The following is a 24149-nucleotide window of genomic DNA, read 5'->3' as shown; positions in this document are numbered from 1 at the left end:
TATTACCAACGTTCCAAATGTCAGCTAAGGGCCTGACTGTGACCCCTCATTCCAAAGGTAGCTGCATTTCCATAAAACTGAATGTGCAGCTGTGCATCTTTCAGAAACTTCTGTGGACAAGAGATGCTAAAACCAAAATCTATTCTACACCTAAAAAATTTAGTTCTCTGAATCTGTCAGAAGACCCTGAGGTTGGTTTGTTTAACTTCAAGTTCTGCTCTACTCAGAAGTCCAGTATCTATGATGAACAATATAGTTTCATGGTCGAGTTGACTGTACGCCACTGATTCCACCACCACAGCTTAGTTCACAAAGAGTTTTTTAACGAATGATGCGGGGAACAAGGATAGTGTTACATCAGCTCTAAATATTCACCATCTAATGAAAGCTTTGCTTTGTTGCTAAATGTTATGCCATGTGACCCTTGTGGATTTTTCTGTGTGCAAAAGGTTGGTGTGGGAATACTCTGAAGAGACTATTTTGCCTGCCAGGAAGAACCCCTAAGAGGTGGCTGAGGAGCCTCTCCAGTTCTCAGCCCTCCCCACGGCTCCCTCCATAAACTCAAAGACAAGCAGGTTTTTCTGCAGAACCCAAAAATACCATTTACTGAACAGGTATGTTTACTGCAGCACAGATAACAGAGGGTATGTTTCAGAAAACTTAGACCACCCTTAAGTACAACAGGCATGACAACCAACAGAGATAGTCCATCCTTCACAGCACAGTGACTGCTCTCGCTTCATTCATCTAGGGTAAACTGGGAGAAGTAACATCAGGATACACTGGACTAAATTCTGCAGTGAAAACAGAGACATAAATAGACAAAAAGTATAGAAAATACAGCTTGCCTCAAAGTTAACAAGACAAAACATTACTACAGCTACATTGAGAATGCATACCTATACCTTTGTGCAAATCAAACAATTTGTATATAGCCTGTAGAATACTTTGTTATCCCATAAGATGGCATGCCAGGCCTGGTATGGTGAACCAAGCAGGGACTCTACAGACAGGAAGCCAAAGCAGGATAAGCAGGACCCAGTAAGCAGCTCAGAAGCAGAGGAAGCTTTGAGAGTCGAGAAAGGCAACTAGTAGACGGAGAGATGGACAAGTGCATAAAACCATAACAGAAACAGCCTGAGACAGGCACAGGCCAGATGAACCTGTGACCACTAAAGTACTTTCTACTCCACTATGATGTTTGTGTTGCTGTTGGGAGTTTGGGTTTGTGCAGGTTTTCTCCCCCTTTCTTTTTAGTTTGGTTGTATTTTTCAAGTACTCCAGAGGACATCCAAACTTTCACTTGCATTAAGTGAGACTCACCACAACTGCAGGCAATGGCAGCTCTGCTTGAGGAACAGCAGAGACTTTATATTATAAAGTTACAAGAAAGATTTGGAAGAAGAAAAGATTAGACAACATAAAAGAGTAAATCAGCTTTTGTTCTGTATCTGTTAAAAGAGGATTTATGATACGTTACAGACTACCACAGCTTCTGTGCTGCCTAACATCTTTACAACTTCAGTAGATTTAACACGGGCTTGCTTAGCAGTAGTGAAAATGAGGCAAACGGCCCTGAAGGCAGGTTTAAGTTTCATACCAAGCAAGAAGGGAAGACCCTACTTGAGCATACATACGAACAGGCAAAAAGCAGCAATTATTCAAAGAATCACAGAATCATTTAGGTTGGGAAAGACCTTTAAAATCACCGAGTCCAACCATAAACCTTCCCTGCCAAGTCCCACTACACCATAAAGATACTTGTTGCATAATTGCATGTCAAAAACGTCAAAGAGCAAGAAAAAGACTATAGTTCATAGAATCTTCGAACAGTTAGATGATGCTCAGCAAAAGACTACTTTATAGTCACGATGCAGACACCCTCAAACATTCTACAAAGCTATCATCCTGATTACTCCTGTTTTTGCCAATGCAGAAACTGAGCTGTAAGAAGAACCTAACCTCCCAGGCTCCCCTGCCAGCCAGCAACAGCACATAGTCAAACTGATCTCATCCAGTGCTCAATCTGCTAGGTAACACTTACTAAAACAATGTCTTTATTTCATGTCTTCAAGTATATCTCAGAATAATGTGGTTAAACATAGGACTCTGTTCAAATCAACAATGTACCTAAAATACGTAAAGACTACAGCCTTCTGTTCCTGGAGACATTAAGGTATTCTGAACAGGCTCTCCAGCAGTACCCAGAACACTATTTTTCACACATCTCTCAAATGAAGGTGTGAAGACACTTGGCATGCTTCCTGACATTGTACTGCTATTTCATTTCAATAACACGTCTAAGGAGAGGTCAGTGGAAACAACTAAAGAGTACTACTGTTCCCTCCCTCTGATCTGCCACATTATATTCAGAGCATTTGTAGATGGTAAAGCAGTAAAGGACTGGAAGCAAGTCTTCCCGCCAGTGCTCCTGTTATTATCAGTGCTGGCAGAATTATATTGCTGCTACAGCAACAGTGGCAGGTTTTCAAAGAAACTGCAGTGTATACAAGGATGTTTTACACAGCCAAACAGAAAATCTTCCTTCCAGTTCCCTCTGGCTTCAGACAAAAGCAGCAAACCCTAAATCAACACAACTCCTAAGCACATAGGGAAAGGCAGATGCCATGGCTCTGACCACATTAGAAAACTTCATGATTAAAAAGTTTATGGCAGTGCAGCTCCACTTTGAAGAATCAGCAGGGGATCTAAGCACTCTGTGTTGATGATCTAGAACCAGACACTGTAAAATCCAAATCTTGCCTGCAAATGCTGCTACTGAAATGCACATTACAGTGTGTTAGCAAAGAGAGAAGAGCTTGCTGGAAGACAGACCTATTTTAAGAAAGATGATCAGTAATTATTATTAACCAACGTCATTAAACTTTTATCACAGCTGTAATATCATTATCTTCTCTACTTAAAAATGAAAACTAAATGTTATTTCTTGCCTTTTTTTAAAAAAAAACCACAAGTATGAGTATCAAAAATTGCTAGTAGTAAAAAGGTAATTTTGCAAGCAATTCACAACTGAACAAAATCAGCTACTGCAGTATTCCACTAACCTTCAGAAAAGCTGTTAATCTCAATATTCAGGATTCTGAACAGCAGGATAGGGTTGACAAATTAACCCTTTTAAAGTTGAATTTCAACAACTGACAAAGGCATGTGTTTGCTGAATTCTATTTATGGCATCTATCCAAATATCAAATAAAGCTTTCCTGGCTGTGTTTCAGTCATCCCCATTCACAGCTCAAAGAGTACTTTTCTAAATGTAGACAGGCAGTATAAATCCTGTGTCTTGCTTGCACGCAATTTTACACACCTCTGAAAGACAGAACATCATTATCTGGTAATTGCCACTTCAAGAAATGGATCGGTAATGACATACTGAAGAGTACTGCACGCACATGCACACAACAGGGTACTGCTCCAATGAAGTTCAACTCCTCGGCAACATTTCTGAAAGGCTTTAATCACATATAAGGAGTAGCATTTGAAGATGACATTTCTCTCAAGCAACCCAAAATGGTAGCGGAAATAAAAATATGGGGGGGGGGGGGGGTTGTTCAATCCGTTCACAATGCTGTAAGAATTCAAAACAGTAAATCTGATGTTGCCTAGCATGCAGGAAACTGAGCTAAGCTTATGTTTGGAAAGAATCCACATATGACAGGTATAAAATTCAATTAACGAATTCAAATCACCTCATTTTCCCATGCAACACTCTTGGATACAGTTGTTGTAACAATGGCATTTTGTTATTTGTGATTCTCTACTACAACGGATTTTATGGAGTTGGTTTTCTTCCCAACCTCACACTCTGCCACCACAAAGACTTAATTTCTCAAATGTTCAAAGAAACCCAAATACAGTATGACCAAGGAGTATCATTATTAGCTATTTATCAACCATGTTAAAACACCAGGACTGTTTTCAGAATCAAAGTTCACCAGAAACACAGTTATGCTCATACCTTAGGTGCAAGCACCATCCAAGTTTGGAGGCACAGAGGAGTCCACCCAACCATCAGTTCCAAAACCCTTGAAATGACTTTTCTCAGCCCTTTCAGGATTGCACATTTTTTTCCCCCAGTGTTATTTTTGCCATCTCTTACAATTGCTGTGGAACAAGAAATGCAACAGCAGCAATGAAAAATACATGCACTTTTTTCATCTGATACCACGGTATCTAACCTGAAGCACAAAAATGTACAGGTATTGAGACTTTCAATACACTGCAACCATCTCTTGGATTCAGGATTTTATTATAAAACTGGGTGTAGAGGCTATGTTCATGAGACATGACATGGTTGCCCAGGGAGGCTGTGAATGCTCCATCCCTGGCAGTGTTCAAGACCAGGTTGGATGAGGCCTTGGGTGATATGATTCAGTGTGACATGTCCCTGCCCATGGCAGGGCGGTTAGAACTTGATGACCTTAAGGTCCTTTTCAACCCTAACTATTCTATGATTCTATGGTGTCTAGCATCTTGGGCTTGCTAACCACCCTCACACCTCCTTCCCTTTACTCATTTTAGTAAGATACGGATATTAAAAAATATTTTCTCATCCCCCAAACTGAGAAACATTTATAGTTCCTACCAGCATTTTGGTTTCTATTGGTAATTCAAGTACTGTGTTTGATGATAAACACTATCTCTAAAACCAAACACTATGTTTAACAAACAATATTCCTCGGCACAGTTAAAAGAAAGCTCTGCTTAAGGCCTGAAGTCTGTAACACCACTTCTAATAAACTGATTAATAACTCACATATAAGATGCATTGTGTTCAAGTGATGGAGCCCAAGACTCTTGAATATCACCAACTTCTCTTGCTCGTACTGCAAGATCCCAGATTAGGAGATGAAACTGTGTCAATGTTAAAGCACACTGAAGTAATGAGAGACAGCCTGCATGTTTCACACACATTTCGTGCAATCAAAAGTCATCTCAGAGCATGGCACACAAGTCCCAGATTACCTGCTCAGCTTTCTGTCACATTTAGCACTACAGCAGCTATTGTAGCAGAATAGCAGTGTTATGGACAGCGTTTGTATAAAGTAAGATTTTATCAAGCCCAAGGTGCTACAGTTCCATCTCAGGCTCTGCATCTAGGAGCCCTATGTTCTTTCCAACAAGCAATGCTGCTGATACGCACAAAGGCTCCCTTAGGCTGCAGATAAACAGAGATGCAACTGATGAGGTGCATGCTGTTTAACATCTTTGTCGGAGGCATGGACAGGGGGGTCAAGTATGCTCAACAAATTTACTGACAACACCATACAGAGCTGCATGGTGCAGTCAACACGCTGGAGGGAAGGGACGGGATCCAGACAGGCTGAAGAGGTGGGGCCACGCGAACCTCATGGAGTTAAACAAGGCCAAGTGCAAGGTCCTGCACCTGAGTCAGGGCAATCCCAAGCACAACTACAGGCTAGGTGGAGAATGGACTAACAGGAGCCCTACTGTAGGCTAATTCCCTAGTTTACAGGTTTCCGTAAGTAGATATATCCTCTACAAATCTAACAGCTTCTTGAACCATTTATCCTTTTATCACTCACAGCATTTATCAACTCTTTCCACAACTAAGTGGTGTACAAAAGGAAAAAAAAAAAAAAAAACAGCTGTCCTGGGTTCAGCTGTAACAGTGTTTTTTTTCTTAATAGCTGGTGCAGTTCTGAGTTTTCTACTTTAGCCTGAGAACAATGTTGATAACACACCAATGTCTTAGCTGTTGCTCAGTAATGCTTACTCCAATCAAGGACTTTTCAGTCTCATGCTCTGCCAGTGAGGAGGGGCACAGGAAGCCAGGAGGAAGCAGAGACAGGACCCCTGATCTGAAGTAGCCAAAGGGGTATTCCATAGCACAGCACGTCATGCCCAGTGCAGACACCGGGGGGAGTCACCCGAAAGGCCCAGATCACTACTCGAGTCGCACTAGGTATTGGTTCACGGGTGGTGAGCAGCTGTATTGTGCATCACTTCTGTTTATTGTTTTCCCGTTTTCATTTTATATTCTCTCCCCTTGTTATCTCCCTTATCATTAGTGGTAGCAGCAGTGGTTTGTGTTACACCTTAGTTACTGGACTGCTCTTAACCTGTGGGATTTACATTCTTTCGATTCTCCTCACCATCCCTCTGGGAGCAAGAGGGGAAGAAGGCGGGAAGTGAGAGAGCAGCTGTGCAGGTCTGAGTTACAGGCTGGGCTTGAACCACACCATCATCTTTTGTTTTAAATTGCTGCTTAGACGTTGTATTGGGCGCATATTATCTCTGAAGCCATGAAAAATAATAAACAAGCACAGCCTATGTATCTGTGCTATACCATTCCTGGCTTTCATACTCCTCTCCCCCTCATTTAAATCTTCTTCAGTTTGGTATCTCCAGTTAAATCATGCAAGACCTTGTCTATGTTAAACCTTGACACAGATTCAAGGAAAGACAACGTAACAGAAGGCAAGTCCTCTGAGGGTTAGAGTTCATGGGGATAAATCGCAAGCGTGCAGATGATTACATCTAGATGAATACAGCCTACCTCCTACAGAGAATTCCAGCATTCCCTAAGACTATCCCACCCTGCTCCCCAAGAAACAGAGCTATTATAGGCTGCTATGACCAGATTCTCAGAAGTCATATGCTGTTAAACTTAAAAGATCTTTTCAGTCTGATTAAGTAACCCACTATATAAAGTGTTTGTTGCAAACACCCGGGGTACTTCAGCTGTCTTTCCTCTATATCTAAAAGCTGAATGAAGTACAAATAAAGCCTGTAGACGCCTCAAGATCACGTGCAGAATGGTAGTAATCCTCCTAAATGAATTCTTTTGCTATTGTATTAATGTATTGAGATACCTGCACAGCAAGGGGTACTCTAAACAATATAATCCCTTCCTTGGTGCCACACCTCCAAAAGAACCTTTTCTACTCATTGGCAGCAAATAACTAAATTAGGGAAGCTTAAACTGAATCCTTTCAGAAAACAAAATAAGAAAACTTTTTTTTTTCCTTCCAGTTTGATTAAAAAGCGACTCCATTCCAGGGGTGGTTCAAGTTTCAAGGCAAGACAGATGGCCCTATCTAGAATTCAGATGCCCTAAAAGAAAAACAAAGATTTACTCCCAAATGATATCTGCACACAGGCTAAGGAAGGGCACTGATCACACTGAAATACACTCACAGACAAGAGATGATGGAAGTTCTTCATGACTTATCACTATCTATTATGGGTTCAAACTTAAACAGGGGAAGTTTAGTTTGAATGAGAGCGGTGTGGCATTCATCTTCCCTGTGAGGGTGCTGAGGTGCTGGCACAGGTTGTCCACAGAAGCTGTGGCTGCCCCATCCTAGGCAGTGTTCAAGGCCAAATTGGACTGAGCCTTGGGAGACATGGTCAGGCATGAAGGGTCCCTGACCATGGAAGGGGGTTGGAACTAGATGATCTTAAAGTCCTTTCCAACCTTAACGATTGTATGACTCTAACAAATGCAGAGAGGAGTTTAAAACAGTTAGAACCTGCTAAGTATGTGTGGAGCACCAGCCTTGATAGTTAAACCTGTATACACATAACACACAAAGGAACCTCACTGCAAAGGCAGATGTACTGATTGAACTGTGAAAAACACATTACTAGTGGTACTCAACATTACTCAAACACGTAGGTGTGCAGTCCTGCTCAACAAGAACTCCACTACCGCCTGCAGCCCAGGAGAAGCCACTGCTGCCATCAACACTCTCCCAGGAGAAGCACACAGGGAAGCAGAATGTAGTTTGAACAGAGGCAGATTGGAATTTATAACTCACATCTTCCTGCCCCACTTCACAAAGCCGTTCGCATGACCACTACCAGTTAACAGTCCCATTAGAAGGTCATGTTCCCTCAGCAGAAGACAACAGAAACTGTCACAGTTAATAGAAGCTACTGACCTCTGCAGCTATCAAAACTTAGATTCTTCTGCTGAGTGAATACACACAAAAAACTACAGGCCTCTGGACAATGAGAAGCTGAAACAACTGGCTTGTAATGTCAAAGTTTCTGAACGGGAATGGAACTCCAATACTTGAAAACATTTATTACTGTCTTTATCTTTCCTATATGCTTCACCTTGTCTGGACATTATCAGGGACTGCTGTCCAGCTTCCCTTTGCCAAACAATCTGAACTTCATAGCAACTCAAATCTGCTTTCAGCATCAAAACTTTGCATTACTTTGGCATATTGCTTACTTTTATAAACTTTGTAAGGTTACCTTTCCAACTACTGGAGGGACAAGTAGTTGAGGGAACTGGAGAACAATTCTTCAGAATTTATTTATATAAACAGTGAAAACATTCCTCTTAGTTCAGCTGATGATATTCACTATACAAAACACTCAGAATTACACAAGTTAATAACATAATGTAACTGATTCTGAGCATTTCCATCAAACACTTACAAAGCACTGCACGCTTTCAGAAATCGGAAATACTTAAGATTTTCTTATGTGCCCATCAGAATCTGCTTTTACACCAGAGTTCAAAGTTAGATCCAAGAGTTCATTTCAGTCAGTTCCTAAAATAATTGCTGTACTTGCAGATGAGAAAGCCAAAACCGGTCCGAATATTCAACCTCATCAGTTCGCTCTTTACATAAACCAGAGAAGATAACAAACGTGATAAACTGCAGAGACATGATCACATGCCTTACTTCACCTGCACTTTGGACACTCATCAATTCCCTCTAGGGTTTAGCAGCATTATCTACACTTCAAAATGGGTTCAGGCCATTGCCAAAGCATTACTTCTCTTTTGTTTTCTCCAACTCAAAAGAAATATACTTCCATATAAAACTAACAGTATACATACCAGTGCAAAAATCTGAAAAAAAAAAATCCAAGCCTCAAACTAACAACAATTTTTAGTCAACAGACCCCAAAAGGTAACTATGCTGTCAAAAACTTATAAATAAAAATCAGATGCTTTATAAAAATAGAAAAATCCTAACCTACAATCTGGGAAACATGAGATAAAAAATTATGCCTCTTGACTACTGAACAGCAGTTCCCCCTGGATTCCCCTTATGAACAGCTACAGCAGATTTCAAATATGATGAAGCACAATCCTCAATTAACTGAAGCACAAGCACTCCTGACTTCCATATTTTTACATTCTAAAGATTCGCAGATCTCTGATAAGCATCAGAAGTGCAAAAAGAACTTTCCAGAACAAAATAAAACGCAAGGTGTGATGATGCTGATTGATGTAATGTAAGGGATGCTGAGTGGCATAACCTGGCATCAAAGAATGTGATGAGCCGAAAATAGACTAAAATGGATGGGAACTATTGCAAAATCACATCTTCCTCTAAAGCACATCCACAATCAGAAATATCTGCGCAGTAACTTAAATCAGTTTTCTAACCTCTGGGTCCCTGAGAACTCTCTAAGATTGCTGAAATACGAGACAACATAATAAAATGTACCCGTTTAACTCTGCAAGTAGAAGTCTGGAGCAAACACCTCTGGTTGCAGGGAACCACACATTCATGGCCCACAGGCTTCAAAAGGAGCAGCCGGGTTGACAAAACACCAGAGCCCATTTTCTTGTGAAACCATCACTGCAAACACACTACTCTGACAAGCAGCCATGCTGACACTGAGGTCTCACTAAGCCATGTCAAATTCCAGCTCCCCACTGCAATATTCAAATCTTTCCACGGGACTGAAAAATATTCTCTCTGATCATGGTTCCTTTTAACATCTAAACTTAAATAGGAAAGAGTGTTGGGCATACATGGAGAGATCTCTAAAACAAAAATAAAACATCTTCCATAGATGTTAAGTATCCAAAATGAGTAAAATTGACAATTAAAAAAACCCAGCTAGTCTTAAAACTAAAGAAAAAGCTTACTTAATTCCTCTTGATCCCTTTACTCCTTGACCCACACCACACATTTACACTACATATATTCTCCAGGCAAGCACTGGAGAGCCTACTGCAGGAACAGTCTCACACTGTTCCGTTCACACCTGTAGCACGGGAGGTGCTGCTATATTCTGCCCTGTTTCCCAAGCTCCAGACATGGATTCCCTCATCTATCCCCCAAAAAAACAGCCCAGGCAGAAAGCTTGGCTTTCATGGTGTTAAGCACAAGAGCACAGGCACAGCAAATGCAACAGAAGGCACAACATGAGGAGCATTTCTTTCCACTGCAAAGCCAGTTTTTCAGTTCTACCTTACCTGCTACCTCCTCCACCATTTAATCCCAGTCCTTAATACCTCCTTTTCTTGCCCTCACACCACCACCTGTGCCGCTGCACACTTAGGATTTTTTAACATTGCTCTCCCCGATCTTATCAGAAGTACAGGATACTCATTCTAGATTGGTTTCCCAATCCCATTCATCTTGCCACCACAAAAAACAATTGTTTTGGCACAATGCAGAGAACAGGACATGAGTGAGAACAGATGGGAGGGAAAGGGGGTCTGTTAAAACAGCGCTGTCACCAGAATATTCAAATTACAGTGTGGAAAGCTGTGAATTGAAAATCCTTCTCCTTACCCCAGCACCACACATACTCATCTCAAAGCAGTATTTTCCAGACTTTTGTTTTTAAAGCTAATAAACTAGTAAGATTTAAAGTAGAAATAGACATTTACAGGGCTTACACAGAATTTAACCAGTTCCTTGACTTAAATCAGAAGGTACTGGGGTCAGCTGGCAGAGCTGCAACAGGCGGGTGCATGCAGTCCATCACTCAGCACTGCTTGTCCACCACAGCACCTTCTGCAAGCTAGAAAGCAGCTAAGTATTATTACAAAAAGAAGCTAAGTATTATTTCTATTCCTAAAAACTGCTAGTACTAGCTAAAGTTCAAAACTAAAAGTAGGCTCTTCCTGTTTTTATAAAGCATCTGCTCCATCCCTCTTTGATAATTCAATTACCAGAGTTATCCTCTGGATCATGGAAAGAAAAAAGTTCTCGTAGGAAAAAAAAAAAAAAAATCACCCAAAACCACGTGTTGTACCAACAATTCTCAGTAAATACAAGTAGATTACCGTCATGTAACATTTGATCATGGAAGAAAATTGAGTTCTAACTATATGACATATTTAGGACAAAAGAGTTATTCAGGAGACTACAAACATTTTTCTTGAGGCTTCCAAGTTCCAGAAAGTCTCCGTTTTACAGTTACTCAGCTGTGTAAAGAAAGATCAGAGGGGGGAGACGATGACTAAAAAGTTCTGGATGCACTTGCTGCAGTTCAAAAACGCAACTTTATTAACAAACATACACTTTATTTGTTCAAAATGAATGTATTTGCTAAGTTAATCCCATATTTAATCAATTTGGCTTTAGTACCTGACACCTGATGAGCTACTTTAATCAGTTTCTCAGCTCTGCCTGTTGACAATGAATAGGTAACTGTGTTGTATCTGAATGGTACATATGATATTCAACCACAGAAAACTAGCCTCAAGGTTTTATGGTTTATGCTCCAGTGATTTTTTTACTACATTACTAATTTGTATGCACATTTGGGTTGTTTTATTTCAAATAGGACCGTATGTTACATAAAGACGGGAACTAAACCCACTACATTCTAAAGATTTTCAGCATTCAAAAATACTGCAATGGTTACAAAGGATATACTTCAAAAAAAATCCCAACTGATTAAACATCACAAGACAGGTTTTAGTCCTTACACAACTCAGTTTTTCAGGAGCTGTGGGGACAAGCTTCAGCAACAGGCCTTGGAATCAAGACTTCGTATTTCTTTTATTTCCAGCAGCTATAATCAGTCATATTCCAGAAGCCTGCAACTTTAAGTATGGTTTCACTATCATTTTAAGCCAATATAAGCTGGCACTGCTGCTGAAAGAAGCTGTCCCACCCTTCCCCACTACTAGTTTCCACATGTCCTTCCCTTGAGTCAGCACAAGCCATTCAAAGACCCACAGCAAACATGACAAAGATACTCACCTGGTTAAAAGCCAACATTTCTCTTCCCTTTTTCCTTTTTGTTGTTGTTAAGAAGGAATAGGGGAAGAGTAGATTTCATTTTAATATGACCAGTTCCTCAACCCAGCTCTCCACATTGCCACAAGAGTTGGCATGCACAGAGCTGTAAGGAACAGGCAGGGGACAAGACTGCTTGAACTCAGCAAGTGGGAATTCATACTGGCTGGAACCACTCATGAAACCACACTACAAAAGTGAAAACTGGAAGTATTTAAATATTCAAAGAAAAATATTCCCTTTCCTAAGGCATGCATAAATGAAAATAACTAACTCAAATTTTAAACTAATGACTCTCCCTTTGCTTGTATTGCCATGTCACCTTTGGTTTGTGTGCTTTTAGTTTTGCTTAACATTTTTTGAGGAATATGAAAACAAAAGTCTTAACTGAGATGGCCACACAAGCCAAAGCCTTCACACGCAGCATGACTGATGACATAACCCAATCTCCCCACAGAATGGGACAAACAGTACCATTAAAAACTGCACTAGCAGAAGCTGCATGTTGATTCACTGAGGTTTCAAATAGAACTTCACTTTCAATAATAGGCAAGTGTGTTTTAATCAACACTCTAAAACTCTCCCACACTTTAACTGAGGTTTGGATCTTAGAAACCCCCGTTACTCCCGGGACCACCTCAATCTCTTGCTTTCATGATCTCTGCATTTCCAGAACACCACAGGGATCGTCACTGACAAACATACAAGACGGGCATCGCTAAACCGCAACCATCCTAACTCACACACAGGAATGCAATTCAGAGGAGAAGTTCCTGGCCCCAGTTCAATCTGCAAGATGGATTCCAAACTGCAGGGTAGATGCATTTCTAAAAGGAGAGCAGTTATGAGAAGCTACATGCTCCTAACACACCCTCATCACAAATGCATATTTGTGGCTTTCTCACTGTGTTCAGGCCTTTCCCTTTATCGTATCAGCTGTATTCATACTCTGATACAGAACATCTGTCCACAGGGTAAGTTTATCCGTACATACAGAGGGGAAAAAAACCAAAAGCACACTGAACTGTATTCTGATTAACCAGATAACACTAACCACCTTTTTCCTAAATCCAGCTAGAAATCATAGAATCATAGAAGAGTTATGGTTGGAAAGGACCTTAAGATCATCTAGTTCCAACCCCCCTGCCATGGGCAGGGACACCTCACACTAAACCATGCCACCCAAGGCTCAGTCCAACGTGGCCTTTAACACCGCCAGGGATGGAGCATTCACAACCTCCCTGGGCAACCCATTCCAGTGCCTCACCATACTGATATACATCATAATAAAGAGACGATCGCTTTGTTATTCACCCTGGAAAAGCGTATTCACTGGCTCTAAATTTTAATTAAGCTGCATTTCAACTTAACATCTCCTTGATCTTTTATTATGACAAAACATGACAAGCCAACCTTGCTGTAATCTCTTTATAACCACTCACTGCTCCAGACACCTCTATCATGTGCCATCTTGCAGGATCTAACAGCTCATCATGGCATCTCCTTAACATCCCTCAAGAAAAGGATAGAGATGGACTAAACATCCCTCTCTAGATCTTTTCTAGCTCTGAACTTGTATCAACACCACCAGAATTAAAAATACACTCTTGATTAATCAGTCCGAGTGTCTGTTTCAGGTAGAAAAAAGGATCTCAGCCATTCCATTAAATATAAAAAAAAGTTGGAACATCAGATAGTAAGACCAAATTGTTCCAAAGTTCTGCTCAGTTAAGCAAAAGTCCTTAAAGAAGTTTAGTAACTTACATAGAACATTTTTATTTCAAATGTTTTACCAATTCACACTGCACACTTCTCAAATATCCAATATAATAAATGGTCACTTAAATGGGGATTTATCACCTCGATGTTTTTAATCAAGCTTCTCTGCTTCAAAATACTTTTTTCCCTTCTCTCACCCTCACTAGGACTGAAATGAACTAGCATACGTATGGGTTAGGGAACAGAACCTCAAGCCCCTGCAGGAACATCTTAAACAAAATTTCTAGACTATTACAAATTGGCACTAACTTTTAAGATCTCTAAACAGCAAAACAATAACCTAGAGCACTTTAAGAGCTTTAAAGGTGTGCTCTGATTTGGTTAAAGTCCTTTTATTTCTTAAAGTTTCACAACTAACAACACACAACTCTGAGTTACGAGCACACTGCAGTTAGCTCCAGAAATTATTTATAAGTTTAATCTTTCCCATAAGAATACAGAACTCCGCTCAGGTACCTTCCAGCTAATAAAAGACTGTCAATTTCTTCTGTCATACCCCGCAGAGTTGCTCCCCACCACCAGTGTTCTGGGCAGACGTGCTCAACAAACTACTTCTAGTGACTTAAGTCTCAAATAAGCAACGGCGAGGTTAAGAACTTGCGTGGCATGTAGCACATCTCAGAACTTACACACCCTCGGTAAGTGTGCGCTTCTCAAAACAGAAATTCTATGAAAACAGGCGTTCTCTTGGTTTAATATTCCCCACGTTCTCCCTTAGGCTCTACTTCCCACGCCCCAGCGATGCCGTTTTACACTTGCTCCAAGAGTTAACAGCCAGAGATGCTCCAAGCCCCCTGGTATCAATACCCATCATCAGAACGGAAACCAGCCTTCTACTTTCGGGCCCCCCTGGCCAGTTCATAACCCAAATCAGAGCGTTCAGGGTCGCTTCGAGGCCAAAGCCCCCTCCCGAGAAATTCGGGGAGCCTGCAGCCGCCCGCGCCCCGTTACTCTGCGCTCGCAGCTCCAGGTCGAAGCCGCTGCCCCCCCCACCAGCCCCCACTGGGGCAGCGTCGGTCTCCAGCCGCATCCCTGCGGATGCGCCGCCAAACGGCGAAGTCAAGCGGGCGGCAGCGGGGCCGCGGCCGCGCTCCCGGCCGGCACCGGCGGCGAGGCAGGGAGCGGGGAGAGAGGAAGTGGGGTGGGGGAGCCCCCCGCCGCGACGCCGCTCCCGCGGGGGCCGCCGCAGGGCCCCGAGCGCAGGAACCTGTCGGGACACATTCTTGAGGCCGCCGCGGCCGGGCCAGGAATGCGGCCGGGGGAGCCGGACTCGGCCCCGACGCGGGCGCCAGGGCCCCTCGGCCGAGCATCCCGGCGCGGCCCGCACGCCGGCGGGGGGGGGGCGGGGGGGAGGTCGGGGCGGGCGACGCTCCCCGCCGGCGCCAGAAGGGCGGGAGGGGGGGGCCGCCCGACGCGCGGGCCCGGAGGCAGGGCCAGCCGTTAACAGCGGCTAACGGCGCGGGCACGGTGCTCCCCCTCCGCGGCCCCACCTCCCGGCCCGGTGCCACACTCACCCTTGGAGTAGAGGGACTTGGGGGACTCGAGGTCGAGGTCGGCGCTGAGCAGAGAGATGAAGTCCGAGGGCATCGCAGCTCCGCGGCCCGGCAGGGGCGAGGGGGGCGGCGGGAGGAGGGGGCCGGGCCGGGAGGGGGGCGCTGCTGCCTCCGCCGCCCCGGGGTAGGGAGACGAGACACCGGCAGGCGAGAGCGCGGCTCTCCTCACGTCGGGGCCGCGAATGGGGCCGGGTCGGGCCAGGCCGGGGGCTCCGCTCGCTGTCGGGACCGGGCACCACCACCCGCCACCTCTGACAGTAACCGGCTGCTCCCAACGGAACGAGCCCGACTGCCTCCTCAGGTGCCACTGTGCGCCTGCGCGGCAGCCGGGGGTGGGGGCGCGCACACGGAACACCAGCGCTGCCCTCCCGCGCATGCGTTCCGGCGGGCGGTGGTAGGGAGATAGAACAGCCCACCAGGCTGGCCCTACGCGCCTGCGCAGAGGAGCCCGTTGCCGCGCTCTTTCCCGTCGCTGGCAGCGTCGCAGTGCGCCTGCGGGAAGAGGTGGCGGAGGGTGGGGGAGCCGCCGGGAGGAAGAGCCGCCGCGGTGGCGGCGGGGGGCGTGGAAGCGTCTAGAATGGAGCGGGGGCGGGGACGGCGCCGGTCCCGGTCTGTGAGGGAGAGTGTGAGGCTGAGGTTGATGGTGCTGGTCATGAGGGTGAGGGTGGGAGCGGGAGCGAAAGCTCTGCGTTGATCCAGGTAAAGGAGTGTATGTTTCAAAGCAAACAGAATGGGAATCGTAGAAACACGGGATCCAAGGCTGGTTTGGGTTGGAAGGGACCTTAAAGCTTATCCAGCTCCAACCCCCTTCCACGGGCAGGGACCCCTTCCACTGGAGCAGCTTGCTCCAAGCCCCTGTGTCCAACCTGGCCTTGAGCACTGCCAGGGATGGGGCAGCCACAGCTTCTCTGGGCACCCTGTGCCAGCGCCTCAGCACCCTCACAGGGAAGAGCTTCTGCCTAAGAGCTCAGCTCAGTCTCCCCTCGGGCAGGTTCAAGACATTCCCCTTGGCCTGTCCTTACAGGCCCTCGTCCAAAGCCCCTCTCCAGGTTTCTTGTAGCCTTTTCAGGCACTGGAGCTGCTCTAAGGTCTCCCTAGGGACTTCTCCAGTGGAGCAGGCAGACGGCCTCATGTGAGGTCATTGTTCATTTGCTTCAAGCCAGGCACAAGTATGCCCCCAAATTAAAGTCTTCCTGAGGGTTTTCCTGTAATCACTCTGCTATCAGTTTACAGGCAACATTTCTCTGTGGCTGGCTGTTTAGTGAAGCTATGGCAATGGCACAGAGGACTTGCTGACTCTCAGAGGGTTATGCTCCACTGCCAGGTTCTGCATGGCAGTTCTTAACTTTGGCAAAAAATTCCACTCACTAAAAGATGAAGCGCATACAGATAGCAGGGTTTTGGGGGGCTGATTCTGGAAATGTTACCAGAGCAAAACCATCCTTTTGTTAATGGAGCAAAGGGAAGCAATGTGAGAGGCAGATACAGAATCCCACTTGAAGGCATTTCATGCACGGTTTCATGGTCTCGTTGCTGATAAGCTGTATGTGATACCAGCTGTCTGTGAGGGTGAAGAGGTGATATGTGCCATGTCCAAAAGCAGTTGAGACCCTGAGAACAAGGCCATGGGAAGCTGGGGTGGGCAGCACTCTGTAAAGGAGGATGGGCAGCTGACGTGGGTGTGATGGGGATCCTTAGTGGAGGATGCGGGGTGCAGTAAGAGTTGTGTATTACCCATGGCACTCACAGGCTGCATTTAGCTGTTACAACTTGATTGCTGTCCTGAAAAGATATTGGTTCATTCCTGTGCACGAGAAATAGGAAATAGCAGGAACTGCAGGCAGCAGGTTTACCACTGCCTGATGAAGCTGTCTAAAGCTAAAGGGGTGGGATGGTGGTGGTGTTACTGAGGATATTTTGCAGTGGGGTCATTTTTGCAGCTGGAGTCCATCCTGCTCAGTGCTAGTGCCAGCACAGGGCAGGTTGTGCAGTGGAGAAGTGAGACTTGTTCAGAGCAGCACAGCCCAGTTCAACTCAGCTCAGTTCAGTGCAGCTCAGTGTGACTGCAGGACCACAGCTGACCTCAGCTGTTAGGCTGCCTAAGAATATGAAAACCAGCAAAGCAATTTCCCAAATGGAGCAATACTGAGTGACTGAAATTAAGTAAAACACCAACTATAAACCCAAGAAATAATTTCAAAGCCCAAATCTAAAGGCTGAACAGCACAGGGGCCTTGTAGAGCTATCAGAGTGTGCAGGAGGAAAGAGGAGGGCAGAATACACGTGGCACTGCACAGACTGGCAGGCTCAGATTATATGATCATGAAATTAAAAGGATTTGCTGATAAATTTACTGAGCAATTGTCAATTATTTTTTATGATGGGAACTTCAGAGAGAGGCAAAAAAAAAAAAGTTGTGGTCTTATTCAGAAGAGCTGAAGGGAAGGATCCCTCCTTTGAAATCATGTACTTGCCAGCTCTGGAAGGGCTGGTGAACTCCTCTGTGCCAGGCAAGGGTTGCCCTACCCAGAAAGGGAAGAGTGCCTTGAGAAGAGAGTGAGCTACCCTTACTCTGGCAGTACAAAATCATTCGGGAAGCATCCAGGATTAAAAATGTCAGATTGTGCTATGATCACCTCCTAAGTAATGGTGGAAAAAAAGCTTTCTGAGAAGGTGCTACCAGCAGATGGTTTGTGGCAGAGAAGAAAAACACATCTTAGTTCTGAGAGAGGAATGATGAGAGACAGAGCAGTCTGGGATGGAGCAGGTAGCTCCCCTGCCTTTGTGGAGCACAAAAATCCATCGCTGGCCAGCCAGACTGGACAGTGCCAAAATCCCAGATGTGCTGGCACAGCAGCAGCTGCACAACTGAAGGACTTTCACTGCAGCAGGGACAGGTCACCCCACAGCTGGTGACTGGTTTAACTGCCAGGACAGTTGCAGGTGGCACAAGAACATTCTCTTCCTGCTCAAGGCACAAGCTAAGCACCTCTGTCCAACCAATACAGACTGCATTTGTGTCCGGAGCACAGTGGTCCTGCAGCCACCCAGGCATTATCCTGGGCTTCCATGTCTGATCAGGACACTGAGTGCTGGGAATGCCACTGGTAGGCAGAACTCCCTCCCCAGTGTCCCCAGGACTGACTGCACATCTGAAAATGGGAGGAGAGGCACTGGAGAAGGGGAGGCAATGGTCAAAGGCCAAATTTGAAGAAACAGATAATCTGCTCTTTGGGAGGAGAGTGCAGTCCTGTGTAATTAGAATTCTAATGGCTAAATAAAATTAGTCCAGAGTGCAGCATGGAGCAGTACCTAGTAGTGGGACTCAGGGAAATAACTGCAGCAAGACAGGTCAGCAAAACACAAGTACAAGGTTTACTGGAATCCAGTTGAAGCCATAAACTCCTCCCATGCACCCCAGCACATAAAAAATCCATGTGGAGCACACAGCAGAGGAGCTGTCAGGGAAGGCAGGGCTGCACCTTCTTACCTAACAGTTTTGAAATCCAGCTTGAGTTACAAGATACATTGAAAGGGGCAGAGAGGTAAAAAGAGGAGGCACAATAGGGTGAACAGAAAGACCTCACCAGCCAGAGCCCAGGAGGGTGTTCAGGACATTGCACATACCCAGCGTTGACACACTGAGCCAGGACACAGATTCACTGAAGGCAATAGAAACTGTTTCATTAAGCAGAGCTGCTGAACCACCCATCCAACCCATGGAGTGACCCACTCTCACACCTTAGACAAACGTTAAGACAAATGCTTATCCTGAATGGTGTATGGTGGAAATACATGAAAAACAAAATTCCAGTTACCCTGGATACACCAGTGAAGGGTCTCACCAATGCAGGAGGCAGCAGCTAAAGCCCATGGCAGAGGATCCTGTGTCACAGAGGGAGGGCACTGATTGTGTTGTTCAGAGGATGCCATGAAGTAGTACATTAATTGAGCCTTGTCTCTGACTGCTGGTAGATAGCAGCAGGGAGGACTTAACAGGATTGGTTTTACTTATGTTTTTTCTTCTTTTGGACACTTCTTTTCACTGAATCACAGGGGAGCTTCTGAGCTGTTTGCAGAAGCCCAGCACCGAACAGTCACTGATTTCTGATACCCTTCAGCGGAGGTCTGGTATTAATTACCTGGGAAAGAAAAGCTGCTTATGCTTCCCAAGGCAGAGAAGATGTTCATGTGAACAGGCTGAACCTGATAAAGCAAGGGAAGAGAGAGGGTTACCTTCGCTAATGACTCTCAGTCAGGAACTTAGCCTCCAACCTCCCTTGACTTGCCCAAGATCAGGGTAAGATTTAAGCTACAAAAGCAACTACAATGTTCAACTAAATCTTTCTCCTGGGTGTTCTCACCAGCCCCTGGTCACACACTTCATACCTCACTGCAATGATGTGCTGTGTTGACAGCAAATGAAACCTGGCTTGTATTCCCTATCCAGGAAAATTAAGGAAGCGTATAGGATGTATTCAATCCAGTTGCTCATGAGGGTGGCACAGCATAGCTCTTTGGTACCTAACCCCAAAAGTCAGTGTGGGACCGAGTGCTCCAAACACATTATTGGTGTTGGGCTATAGGTCTTGATCACAAGTAAAACTAGAAGCTGGGGAGGTTTATTGTATATTAAAGGAGGTTATACATGAATGACCACTGAGCTGCTTATGTATTTTTGTTCTGTGATTTTTGAGTATCTTCTGCCTCTTGCTTTGGATAAACATACAGTTTCAGTGTCAGCTCTGGGAGGTTTGCTGGGGAATTCTTTATACAAGTTCTGTAGATCCTTTTCAAATGTCAGATTGGCTGATGGGCAAAACCTTTAATGTCCTGAAAGGGCAAACTCTAACCAGTGCCTGTGGTGGGAACAGTAAGCAGGATCCAAACTATGGAAGTTATACAGACAGTAGAAGTTGAAATAGTACAGTAAGGGAAATCAGTGCCCTCTGTTCAGGAGCAGGAGGGATTGCAGCTGGGGGTGGTACACAGCTATTATGGGGTTTTCCAGTCTCTGCAGCAGAGATTTAGAAAATGGGCTCCAGTTGGCATTCTGCCTTTGGAGTCTGGGAGCTCCTGATCCTCAAAGCATGAATGAACTAAGGAGCAGCAGCACATGGCAGGGGACCTGGGCAAGATGACACCTCAACAAGTCTGTTCTTGCTCACGAGTCTGTGAAATGTGGCAGTGCTTTTTGCAATAATATATGAAATACATGTAACTAAAATACACTGAAGTCCTAACAAATTAGCTGCCAGACACCAGAACAGGAGATTTCCCATTTAAAGTTACGTGTTCTATGTAATTAAGGTATTTTCTCTTTTTTACAATGAAGTTCTTCTGCCTGCAGAAGCAGTTGGAGAGCAGCAGGTGTGAAGGGGAAGGAGCCTAAACCAGGAGTGTGGGGATAAATTAGCAGGTACATGCGTAGTACTGCTAACCCCCTTTCCAATTTAGAAGCCTGTGTAGGTGTTTTATTTTCTAACTGGTTTAGAAAGACTGTCATGAAATAATGAGGCTCTGTCAACAGTTCCCCTATTCCCAGATTACTGCTTCCTGACTCATTAGAGCTGCTGAGGTTGGCAGGAAACTTGTTTTATAGTAATTTCTCTTGGCAGTGTCCCTGGAGAAGAGACACTGTGAGGCATGTGACACTGGCGCCAACATCATCTTCATAATGGAGGTACGGGGCAGCTGGGAGACACCAGCACCTCTGCACCTCATGCTGGAGAAGGGGAATGGGATGACTGGGGATCCTAGCCTGTGTGGCTGACAGCTGGGCAAGGTTTTAGGGACAAGGACCCAGTTTGTGTGATTTGCTGGTTTCCTGAATATTTGGCTAGCTTGTAAGGCTTTTAAAAGGAGAAAAAAAAAGAGTTAAAAAACATTGATGAAATGGGTCTTCCCATTCAATCCCAGGATGAAGCCACCACAGCATCCCCAGCATTTCCTCCCAGAGCATCAAATACGATGGGCAAACACAACTTGGCTGCATCAGGAGATACAAAGTCTTCCATGGGCTGCTGGCAGCAGGGCAAGCATCTGGCTCCACACAGGCTTTGCTACTTTCAGAGCATGACCCAGGGCAGGAGTTTGTTCACTGTAGCTGTGTGACCCTTATGACTCTGTGTACAAAAAGCAGCATTTTGTGGGGACTCCCATCTCAGAACAGAGCAGTGCCCAGCCAGACCCAACAGCTGGGAGCTGGGAGCCAACAGCTCCCAGCTCCAACCTTGCAGTACGAAAAGCTCCACATCACATTCCCTTGCTACTCCTTCCTTTTATCAGCTAATTTCAGCAAAACCAGGAACATGCTCAGACCTCCTACTTATCATTCGCAAACCATCAATTCAATCAACAGTTACATTCTGCTTTGTAAAGGAATTCAGGTTTGTGGAGAGGCAAAGAGACCTGTACAGTTCTGCCAGCAACTTGGTTACGTGAAGAGCAAAAGCTGCCTCCGTGCTCGTGTTTACAGTTCTTGACTCAACTCCTTTTCCAGAGCACCTGAAGGAAGCAAAACACACATAAACAGCTTTAATTTCAGCCAGAGAGTTTTTTCACAGGCTGAAAGCTGAGACAGTGCCTGCATTGTGCAGGGAATCTGGCAAGCAACCATTGCTGAGCGAGAAGTTCAATGTAAGGACGAAGATTTGGAATTGTCTTTTTTAATCCTCAAATAAAACAGGTAAACAAGCTTTGTTAATGCCTCCCTTGTCATCTGAGCAGTTCCACACCTGTGGGACCCATCATTCGTCCAGCCAGAGGAGAAAGGGATGAAGGGAGGCAGGCTGGGCCCATGACATTGCCAGAGGGAACCCTGGGCAGGGGAGCTCAGTACCAGGAGAGCACAAGGCTCACACCAGCCTGTCTCCATCATGTACATGCTGCCCTTCAAACCAGTTGCATGGGCAGAGAGCTGTTGCAGAATGGCTCCAAGAGCAAGGCCATGAATCCTTGGAGGCCTTGTGCGAGCAAAGCAAAGTGTAGGCCTCACATGTACGTAACTTAAGCTGAAGGACACACTGCCCTTGAGCTCCGGGGAAGGTCCCTAGGGGCTGGGTTGCCATTGAAGATCCTTGAAAACAGGAGCTGTATCTGGGAGGAGAATAAATGTAACCGTTTAGAACTAACCAATGCTGTTATGACTAGTGGGCATAATTAACACAATGAGGATATAAGCGATGTGCAACACGAATAAAGCAGAAGCTTGCTTATCACTCATATTGAGTTGTCATGTCTTGCTTCTCCTCACCGTCGGCAGAGAGCTGCAGGGAGAATCTGCAGAGCCATGGACGAGTAAAACACATGCCTGTGCTGGGCATACTGATGCTGTTCTAAGCCTGTACCTGATGGAGAAGAGGGAAAAGTTGGATGTGGGTTCTGTAAATGCATCTCAAGTGCCTCAAAATGCTTGAGGGAGCTAGTGCATATGCACAAGAGGGACAGCTGTTTGGCAAAGATTACTTGGGTTTCCACAAGGTATTGGGCAAGACTCTGAACAGATCTGAGAAGCCCTGGAACAAGACTGAAGGTCTCCCCCAGGCAGTTAATCTGCTGAAAGGAAGCAGCAGAACAAACAAAGAAGTTCTGCAAGAGATAGAAATTGACAGGGGGTATTGCCAACAGTAGTCTGGAATATAAAAATACCATTTTAGATGATAAGATCTATTTTCCATTAACTTACAATTAGTGACCCCTTGCGGAGTTTAAGACCTATGTTAACATATGACTCTGTGGCCCGTCACCTTTATCGTTTATCATGTAGCTAAATGGAATATCTCAGGTCCTTCCTATGGGATTTTCCTTGGCTCAGATTTACACTCTTCTGCTACACTTTCGTTAAGGCAGAATACAGTCAGACTAAACCATGAAAGAAGGCCAGGCCTAATGAGGGACTTAGAGGGATATCCAAGACCCACTGCAGCAGTGAATTCCAGATTTCTCTGGCCAGGTAATTCACTGTAAGAGATAAAACATTCAATGGCAGTGGAAAAAGTCGCATGGGAAGACAGACGTCTACAGGGACTGCTGTCGCTCCTCTGCTCAGTGAGCACCAAAAGCTAAGCTGCTGCTGGCAACTGCCATGCCCATGCGAGGAGCAGAGAGACTAAGTCAGCACCAGGAGAGATTTCCATTCCCAAGGACCAAGCAGCTCCTTTGCCTTCTGCTTTGAACAGGTGGAGTGTAATCCCACATCTATAAATTCTTCTACATGACCTTCAAGGGCACAGAGTAGTTTCATGGAAGAGGAAGCCACAACCTCCAGGAGGTTTTCACAAACAGGACCCCAGTAATTGCATCCCTTTTTGCAGCAATTCAAAGAGCTGATCAGCTTTGCTGTAACCTTTGTGTCAGAGCAGCGTTGCAGAGCTCCACTGAAGGGTATCAAACACCAGGACACGAGTTCCCTTTATTTAGCAGTTCCTGGAGCCACAGACCAACATGCTGGAAGAGCTGGAAAGATTTGTGCCTCAGTGCACAAAGCGTACTTTATATTGTCTCTGCACTGTTAGAGGCCAACCACATCACACACACGAAAACAGAAGATAGAAATATCCTCCTCTATTCCAAGACAAAACCAGCATTATGCACAAATCCCAAATGGATTTTTTTAGGAAGATAGGATTTGTCTTCCCCAACACACCCCACACCCCCCCCCCCATCTAGTACACATTCACAGTAATAATGAGCTTTGCTTCCAATACATGTGTTGGATCAAGACCTCAGGGAGAAAGGGGCAAGATTTGCATTTTGAGCAGCCACGTGTCAGTTCCCATTTCTGGCACTGCGACACACAGCACAAAAGCACCCAAACAAA

The 24149-nt window shown here is 45.0% G+C and overlaps 1 protein-coding gene across 1 annotated transcript in view; it reads right to left on the bottom strand.

Annotated features, from left to right (window-relative positions):
• Window positions 1-24149, bottom strand: part of NFAT5 (nuclear factor of activated T cells 5) — a 138266-nt gene that overhangs the window by 49807 nt on the left and 64310 nt on the right. Inside the window, exon 2 of the mRNA XM_061370382.1 lies at window positions 15290-15579. Coding sequence (XP_061226366.1) covers window positions 15290-15362 — 73 coding nt within the window. The 5' untranslated portion in view covers window positions 15363-15579. The remainder of the gene's footprint in view (window positions 1-15289; window positions 15580-24149) is intronic.

The sequence above is a fragment of the Neopsephotus bourkii genome, unplaced genomic scaffold, assembly GCF_033783945.1.
Source record: "Neopsephotus bourkii isolate Nb327-2 ecotype Australia unplaced genomic scaffold, CSIRO-AGI_Nbou_v1 NB_1541, whole genome shotgun sequence".
In the NCBI taxonomy this organism is placed as follows: domain Eukaryota; kingdom Metazoa; phylum Chordata; class Aves; order Psittaciformes; family Psittacidae; genus Neopsephotus; species Neopsephotus bourkii.
The sequence above is the reverse complement of the archived record's forward strand: the minus strand, read 5'-3'. Positions and strand labels throughout refer to the sequence as shown.